Source organism: Coloeus monedula (genome assembly GCF_965178545.1).
Source record: "Coloeus monedula genome assembly, chromosome: 1".
In the NCBI taxonomy this organism is placed as follows: domain Eukaryota; kingdom Metazoa; phylum Chordata; class Aves; order Passeriformes; family Corvidae; genus Coloeus; species Coloeus monedula.
In genome coordinates this window covers 403,994-413,119 of record NC_138781.1, presented here as the reverse complement: position 1 = coordinate 413,119, position 9,126 = coordinate 403,994, and the positions used below count along the sequence as shown (strand labels likewise).

The 9,126-nt window shown below is 58.3% G+C and overlaps 1 protein-coding gene across 1 annotated transcript; it reads left to right on the top strand.

Moving 5' to 3' along the window:
• Positions 1 to 4,506: 4,506 nt before the first annotated feature.
• On the top strand, positions 4,507 to 8,986 carry AOC1 (amine oxidase copper containing 1; the record flags this gene model as incomplete). The annotated part of the gene is made up of 5 exons (XM_082283869.1): positions 4,507 to 4,526; positions 5,160 to 6,703; positions 7,429 to 7,717; positions 8,341 to 8,473; positions 8,708 to 8,986. The coding sequence occupies 5 exons, from the start codon at positions 4,507 to 4,509 to the stop codon at positions 8,984 to 8,986; spliced, it is 2,265 nt and encodes a 754-aa protein (XP_082139995.1).
• Between the last annotated feature and the right edge of the window lie 140 nt (positions 8,987 to 9,126).

Sequence of the window (9,126 nt, the reverse complement as noted above, 5' to 3'; positions counted from 1 at the left end):
TCCCGAACCGCCTGCCCCATATCCCCCCTCGAGCCTGGCATTTTACCCCAAAGCTCAGAAGCTGAGCCTCACGCAGAGCCCTGTCTGTTTCAGGAGTCAGGCTGGCTGGGCTTGGTGAGGCACCGAAGGCACCGGCAGCATCCAGACCCCTTTTGAAGACGTCAACAGCCGTGGAATTGTTTGTGAAGCCCTCGGCACACATCCTTCCTCCGCAGGCCTGCGAGATGGGAAAGGTTTGGAGATTCCGCCCTGCAGACCACGGGGGCAGCAGCAGGGAGTGCCAGGCCTGGGGAGGCAGAGCCAGCGCCCACCCGGGCAGAATTCCCAGCTGGCACACCGGGAAAGGGAACGGGAAAGGGAGCGGGAAAGGGAACGGGAAAGGGAGAGGGAAAGGGAACGGGAAAGGGAGAGGGAAAGGGAACGGGAAAGGGAGAGGGAAAGGGAACGGGAAAGGGAGCGGGAAAGGGAACGGGAAAGGGAGAGGGAAAGGGAGCGGGAAAGGGAGAGGGAAAGGGAACAGGGCACCCCGAGCTGCGGGAACGGCCCCGGATCCCGGGGCACCCCCAGGAGAGCCCCAGGGACCCCAGCACTGAGCGGGGACAGCGGGACAGGGCAGCGATCGGGGTGTGAGGAGTGTCGGGATCTCCTCCTCCTTCCTCCTCCTCCTCCTCCTCCTCCTCCTCCTCCTCCTCCTCCTCCTCCTCCTCCTTCCTCCTCCTCCTCCTCCTCCTCCTCCTCCTCCTTCCTCCTCCTCCTCCTCCTCATCCTTCCTCCTCCTCCTCCTCCTTCCTCCTCCTCCTCCTTCCTCCTCCTCCTCCTCCTCCTCCTCCTTCCTCCTCCTCCTCCTTCCTCCTCCTCCTCCTTCCTCCTCCTCCTCCTTCCTCCTCCTCCTCCTTCCTCCTCCTCCTCCTCCTTCCTCCTCCTCCTCCTCCTTCCTCCTCCTCCTCCTTCCTCCTCCTCATCCTTCCTCCTCCTCCTCCTCCTCCTCCTTCCTCCTCCTCCTCCTCCTCCTCCTTCCTCCTCCTCCTCCTGCTGCTGCTCTCCCTCGTTGGCCGCGCAATAAAATCCCAGCTCTCGCCTCTGGAAAATGCTCTCGTGTGCACCTGGGCTGCGGCAGAGGCACCTTTCCATGAGCAGATGCCAACGTGATTCCAGTAAATCTCAACAGCAGGGAGCGGTGAGCTGGGAGAAACCAGCTCCAGGGAAGGAGGAACCTGGACAAACCCGGCCGAGCGCGGATGAGGCCTCGCGTGGGGAATTCTGGGGTTTTTTAATCCGCTTATCCCACTTTGGGGGCTTTTAAAATGACTTATCCGAGGTTTTGGTTTTTTGACTTTTAAATCCACATGTCCGGGTCTTTTTTTGGGGTCTTTAAAACTGCCCATCTCATTTTTGGGGTTTTTTTCAAATCTCCTTCCCTGGTTTTGGGGGCTCTTAAAACCACTTGTCCCATTTTTTTTTGGTGGCTTTAAGAACAACTTAACCCAGTCTTCATAACTTTAAATTTGGGGCTTATTTTAAAATTACTTATCCCAGGGTTTCTCACTTTTAAAATAAGTTATCCCTTTTTCTCCTCGAGCTTTTGAAACCCCTTATCCCAATTTTGGGAGCCTTTTAAAACCAGTTATACACGTTTTTGAGGATTTGAACTTTTTTGCTTTTAAAATGACTTATCCTGGGGTTTTTCCCCTTTTAAAACCTCTTATCCTGGTTTACATATTTTATTTTTTAATTTTAAACTGCTCATCCCATTTTGGGAGACTTTTCAAACCACTTATCCCAGTTTGTGGGGCTTTTAAAAGCACTGATCCCATTTTTAGGTTTTAAAAATTATTTATCCTGAGGCTTGGGGGCATTAAAACCCACTTGTCCTTTTTCTTTTAAAGCCAATTATCCCCATTTTTGTGGCTTTAAATGCACATCTCCCTTTAAAAATTCCTTTTCTTTTAGAAGTGCTTATCCTGGGCTATTGTGGTTTTTAAACCATTCACCCCCTTTTTAGGGGTTTCAAAAAGACTTGCTTTGTTTTGTTTGGCTTTTTTTTCTTTTAAAACCACTTATTTTCGTGGCTTTTAAATTTTTGGCTTTTAGAACGACTTATCCTGGGTTTTTTGACCTTTAAAACAAATTACTCCCCCCTCCCCCCCTTTATTTTATTTGGCATGTAAACCCACTCATCTCAATTTTGTGGGTTTTAAAAATGACGTTTTCTGTTTGGCTTTCTTTTTCCTCTTAAAACCACTTATCCCATTTTGGGCTTTAAAAACAACTTCTTTTTTTTTTTTTTTAACTTTATAAATGATTAATCCCAGTTTTTTTGGCTTTAAATCTTCTTATCTCGATTTTGTTTCTTCTGTTTTGTTTTGTTTATTAAACCACTTATCTCTCTTTAATGTCCTTTTAAAATCACTTGTCCCATTTTTGTTTTTTGGCATTTAAAAATTCTTTTCCTGGAGTTCTTTGTTTTGTTTGTTTGTTGGTGTTGGCTTTTATCACTTATCCCATTATTTTAGGGGTTTTAAAACCATTTATCCCAATTTTTTTTGGCTTTAAAAATGACTTATCCCGGTGAGCTTTTGGATTTTTTTAGCGGGGGGTTGGGTTGGGTTTGGTTTGGTTCTTTTTTGTTTTTAAAACCACTCATCCCATTTTTGGGGAGCCTGAAAACCAGTTATCCCAACTTGGGGGCTTTAAATCCACTTATCCATTTCTTAGCTTTTAAAATTACTTATCCTGTTTTTTGAGGGGCTTTAAAATCCTCTTATCCCATTTCTGAGGTCCTTCAAGCCACTTAAACCAAGTTTTTGATGCTTTTAAAACTGCTCGTCCCATTTTTGGAGGCTTTTAACATATCTTACCCCAGATTTTTTTGCTTTTCATATTACTTTCACTGGGATTTTTGCTTTTAAAAACACATCCCATTTTCAAAGCTTTTAAAGCCCTTTGATACATTTTTAGATGTTTTAAAACCACTTACCCTTCTTTTTTTTTTTTTTCTTTAAAAAACCCACTTATTCTGGGGTTTTTGGAGTCCTTTGAAACTGCTCATACCTTTTTAGTTTATTTTTCCTTTTAAAACCAATTATTCCACTTCTGGGGAACTCTTAAAAGCACTTATCCCATGGGTTTGGCTTTAGAAATGATTTTTTGAGCTTTTGGGGCACTTGTCCCAATTTTGGGGCCCTTTTAAAACCACTCTTCCCGGGTTTGTGGCTTTAAATCCACTTATCCCATTTATTTTTGGCTTTTAAAATTATTTTTTCCTAATTTCTGGGGGATGGGGGTTAAACCACTTATCCCATTTTGGGGGGCTTTTAAACCAATTGTTCCTGGGTTTTGGCTTTAAAACCACTTTTTCTTTCATTTCTCTTTTCTTTCTTTTTTCTCCTTTTCTTCTTTTCTTTTCTTTTCTTTTCTTTTCTTTTCTTTTCTTTTCACTCATCCAATTTTGGGGGCTTTTAAAACATCTCACCCCTTTTTGGGGGTAATTAAAAAATCTCTTATCTTTCTCTTTTTTTTTTTCCCTTTAAAATAACGTACCTTGAGACTTTTGGGGGGATTTAAAGCCACTCATCCTAATTTTGGGGGCTTTGAAAAACCACTTACCCCATTTTCAGGGCATTTAAAAATCACTTATCCCCTTTTTTTTAACTTTTAAAATGACTTATCCTGGGGGTTTTGGCTTTTAAAACTGCTCATCCCACTCTAGGGGGATTTAAAACACTGCAACCCATTTTGGGGGCATTTTAAAGGCTTTTCCTGTGGTTTGACTTGCTTTTGAAACAACTTATCCCCCTTTTTATTTTTTGGCTTTTAAAATCACTTATCCGATTTTGGGTTTATTTTTTGTTTTTAAAACCCGAATTTTTGGGTTTGTTAGAACCACTTAAGTTCTTTTTTGGGGCTTTTAAACCGAATTATCCCTTTTTTGGGGGGCTTTAAATCTGCTTATCCCGGGTTTGGGAGGGAGGGGCGGGGCCGGGGGCGCGTTGCCATGGGAACGGGATGCAGCCGCGGGGATTGGGGGGGTCAAAGACCCCTTTCCATGCGGATTTTGGGGGTCGGCGCCCCGTTCCCATGGGAATGGGAGGGCCAGGGACGCGTTGCCATGGGAACGGGATGCAGCCGTGGGGATGGAGGGGTCAAAGTCTCTTTCCATGTGGATTTTTTGGGGGGGGGGGGGGGGGGCGTGTCGGGGGCGCTGTTTGGAGCCGGAGGGGCTCCGGGGGGGTCCAGAGCGCCCCCACCCCACTCCCGCACCCCGGCAAGTCTGAGAGGCCGCGGTCTCCCGTGGGATTCTCCCGGCTCTGATCCCGCCTCGCCCCCGGAATTTGATCGCTCGGAGCCTCCCCAGCGCGGGGGGGGGACAACGACCGGGCGGCCCCGGCGCCTTTGAGCCCCCCCCGGGTGATCATTAACCCGCGGGGGGGCGGGTGTCGGTACCGGGGCTCGGTACCGGGGCTCGGTACCGGGGGGTCCCTCCCCCGCCGCCCCCGCGTGGGCGCGATGCGGCGGAGACAGCGAAGGTGCGGATTTCGGGGGGGGGACGGGGGGGTGCGGGGGGTGCAGCCCGGTGGGGACGGGGGGGACACGGGTCCTGCCGGTGGCCTTGACCCCGGGCCGGGTCGGGAAGGGGCGGCCCGCGGGCGGGGGGCGGGGAGGGGGCGGGAAGGGGGGCAGTGCCCCTGGGGGGCGGGGAGGGGGGTCAGTGCCCCCGGCGGGGGGGGCCGGAGGGGGAGTCAGTGCCCAGGGCCGGGCAGAGACCGGCAGCGCTGCTCGGATGGGGCGGCAGAGCCAGGGCAGGTGAGCGAGGGGCTTGGGGGGCTCCCTGCTGTGGAGGGAGGGCTCCTCGGGGGCCCCGACATTGGGGGTCTCCCAGGCCCACCGGGGGTGTTCAGCGCTGGGATGGGGTTCAACAGCCGCCCTGAGAGAGGGTTTTGGGGGTGCTTGGGAGATCCGGGATGGGGGGAATGTTTCTGGGGGTCACCCTATGGTGTCCCCATTTGCCCGGGGGTCATCCGTGGTGTCTCTGGTTTCACTGGGGGTCACCCCGTGGTCACGCCAGTTTTGCTGGGATCGTGGCATAGCTGGAGCAGGGGGTGCTCAGCTGTGCCCCATTCCCCCTCCAGTGCTGACCCCCCTGTCCCCGTGTTCCCCAGGATGTGGCTGCTGGGGCTCCCCTGGGCGCTGGCCCTGCTGGTCACCATGGCCTCCTCCGGCCCCTCCGCGGACCCCCCGGACCCTGCGTCCATCTTTGCTGACCTGTCCCCAGAGGAGCTCCGGGCCGTGCGGACCTTCCTGATGGGGCGGCCAGAGCTGGGGCTGTCCCCGAGCCAGGGGGGGCCCCTGGCCAAGAACTCGCTGTTCCTGGTGGAGCTGCTGCCCCCCAAGAAGCGCTCGGCGCTGCGGTTCCTGGAGCACGTGGGGGCCCGGCCGCGGCGGGAGGCTCGTGCCATCATCTTCTTCGGGGCGCAAGCGGAGCCCAACATCACCGAGCTGGCCGTGGGGCCTCTGCCGCGCCCCAGCTCCTACCGGGTGCTGGGCTTCAAGGGGGGCCGGGCCGTGCCCTTCTCGGCGCGGCCGATGACGCGCTTGGAGTACGAGCTGCTGTACGAGGCGCTGGTGGCTGCCATGGCCCCGCTGGAGCCGCTGCTGCGCGAGGTCACCGGCTTCGGCTTCCAGAACTGCTCCGAGCGCTGCCTCACCTTCTCCGACATCGCCCCGCGTGGGCTGGGCCCCGGCGAGCGCCGCACGTGGCTGGTGATCCAGCGCTTCGTGGAGGGCTACTTCCTGCACCCCGCGGGGCTGGAGGTGCTGCTGGACCACCAGGACCCCGACCCGCGGCGCTGGGCCGTGCGGCAGCTCTGGTACAACGGGCGGTACTTCGGCAGCGTGCGGGAGCTGGCCGAGAGCCACGCACGGGGGACGCTGCCCCTGGCCCGCCTGCCCGAGCCCCCCGCCCGCCACCTCTTCTCCAGCTACGAGCCCCGCGGGCGCTTCGCCAGCGGGACCCCCACCGAGGTGCACGGCGCCAAGGTGTGCGAGCCGCAGGGCCGGCGCTACCGGCTGCGCGGGAACCGGCTGGAGTACGGCGGCTGGAGCCTGGCGTTCCGGCTGCGCTCCTCCGCCGGCCTGCAGCTCTTCGACGTGCGCTTCGGCGGCGAGCGCGTGGCCTACGAGCTGAGCGTGCAGGAGGCCATCGCCTTCTACGGTGGCCACTCGCCGGCCGCCATGCAGACCAAGTACATGGACGCCGGCTGGGCCATGGGCGCCTCCAGCTACGAGCTGGCGCGCGGTGTGGACTGCCCCGAGACCGCCACCTTCCTGGACGCCCACCACCTCCTGGACGCCGACGGCCCCGTGCGCTTCCGCCACGCCCTCTGCGTCTTCGAGCTGCCCACGGGTGTCCCCCTGCGCCGCCACTTCGACAGTGACTTCCAGGGCGGCTTCCACTTCTACGCGGGGCTGGAGGGACGGGCGCTGGTGCTCAGGACCACCTCCACTGTCTACAACTATGACTACATCTGGGACTTCCTGCTCTACCCCAACGGCGTCCTGGAGGCCAAGGTCCACGCCACCGGCTACATCCACGCCACCTTCTACACGCCGGAGGGCCGGCGCTACGGCAGCCGCGTGCACAGCCACCTCCTGGGCAACATCCACACCCACCTGGTGCACTACAAGGTGGACCTGGATGTTGCAGGTGAAGGGCCCCGACCGCTCCTGACACCCCCTGGCCATGGGGAGGGCGCTGGGAGAGAGGGGCTGGACCCACGGAGGGTTCCAGCGGCTGGGGTGCCTTGTTCCCAGAAGGGTGGTATCACCTGGCCATCACCCAGACCCTCAGATGATGATCCCCCTCCGTGGTGGCATCTCTGCAGCATCACATCCCTCCATGATGGTGGAATCTCCCAGCCCTGGTGACATCTGGGGTTCCAACCCTCTATGGTGGTGGCATCTCGGCAGGGTCCCAGCCCCCCATGGGTGATGGCATCTGCCTGGGGTCCCAGCCCCTCATGGTGGCATCTCTGTGGAGTCCCAGTCCCCCAGGGTGATATTTCCCAGGCCACATCCATGGTAGCATCTCCTGGTGTCCCAGCCCTCCATGATGGCGTCTCCTCAAAGGCCCTCCTCTCCACGCTGGCATCTCAAACTGCATCCCAGCCCTCCCTGGCGGCTTGTTTGTGGGGTCAGTCTTCCATGGTGGTGGCATCTCAGCCCTCCATGGCGGCTTGTTTGTGGGGTCAGTCTTCCATGGTGGTGGCATCTCAGCCCTCCATGTTGGCATCTCCACGGGGTCCCAGACCACATCCATGGTGACATCCCCGCAGTGTCCCACCCCTCCACGGTGGCACGTCCGCGGTGTCCCACCCCCACACTGGGGGTCTGTGCCACTGCACCTCCTCCACTGACACCCCGTCCCTGCAGGCTCCGGGAACAGCTTCGAGACGATGGACATTCGCTTCGAGAACATCTCCAACCCCTGGAGCGCGGGGGCGCGCGTGGTGCAGCCGTGGCTGCACCGGGAGCCGCGGCGCCGGGAGCGCGAGGCCGCGCTGCCGCTGGGCCGCCCCGCACCGCGGTACCTGCTCTTCTCCAACCCACGCCGGCGCAACCGCTGGGGCCACCGCCGCACCTTCCGCCTGCAGCTCAGCTCCCACGCCGGGCCCGTGCTGCCCCGTGGGTGGCGCGAGGAGCGCGGTGTCACCTGGGCCAGGTGGGGCATGAGGGGTTCCACGGCGTGGGGAGGGGGCTGCACGGGGACTCCAGCATCACCAGAGGTGTGCTGAGGCACCGGCATCGCCCGTGGGGGCATGGTGTCCTTCCCCTGGTCACACCTTCCTGTGGTGGCACCTCTGCCTGCTGGCACCTCCCCATCCTGCCCCGGAGCTGGAGTAGGTCTTTGGGACCCTGGGAACCTCCAGACCTGACAACGCCCTTGGAGCTGGGGAAGCCCCTTGGGAGCTGGAGAACCCCATGGGGGTTTGGGACACCCTGGAGCTGAGGGGGCTGCTGGAGCTGGGGAACCCCTGGAAGTTGAAGAGTCCCTGGGAGTCTGGAAACACTGTGGGAGATGAGGAAACCCTGGAACTAGGGACCTCCTCAAGATCTGGGGAGCCTCCCAGACCTGGGGACCTTCCAGGGTTGGGAAACCCCTTGGGAGCTGGGGAGTCCCTCAGGAGCTGAGGTGCACACAAAGCTGGGGACCCCCGGGCCCCTCACCAGCCCTGTGTCCCCTTGATGTGACTGGGCCATGGGTGGCACAGTGGGGGGACAAGGGCAGGGGTGGGACAGGGATCCCCCTGCCCCCGGGCTGACCCCGCCCCTCACTTGTCCCAGGTACCACCTGGCCGTGACACGGCGCCACGAGAACGAGCCAAGCAGCAGCAGCATCTACACCCAGAACGACCCCTGGGACCCCCCGGTCACCTTCGAGAACTTCATCCGCGACAACGAGACCATCGAGGACCAGGTGACACTGGGCACACGGGGCTGGTGGCTGCTGAGGGGCCTGGGGCGTTTCCATCTCCAGAGGGGGGCCCATCTCCAGGGGTTCCCCAGCTCCAGAGAGTCTCCCCAGCTTCCACAGGGTTCCCCAATGGGAGGGAGTCCCCAGTTCCTGAGGGTATCCCCATCTCCCACTGGTTTCCTCAGCACCCGTGGGGGGGACCCTGGTGCCACTGACACTGCGGTGTGTCCCCCCAAGGACCTGGTGGCCTGGGTGACTGTGGGCTTCCTGCACGTGCCCCACGCCGAGGACATCCCCAACACAGCCACCCCTGGCAACGCCGTCGGCTTCTTCCTGCGCCCCTTCAACTTCTTCAACGAGGACCCGTCGGTGGCATCGCGAGCCCCGGTCATCGTGCGACCACTGGACCCTCCGAGCTGCTCCCGCCTGGAGATCCAGCGCTGGACCCCGCCCAGCCCCGGCGCCTGCGTCCACCCCGAGCCCTTCACCTATAACGGCACCTACCGCCAGGTGTGACCCGGGGACATGGGGACACTGAGCTGGGGCATGGGCCCTGTGCTGCGGGACAGATGCAGCAGAGCCAGTGTCACCTCCCCTGGCCCCAGCACCGCGGGGACACCGGTGCCATCAGGGCGTGGGACTTGTCACACTGTGTC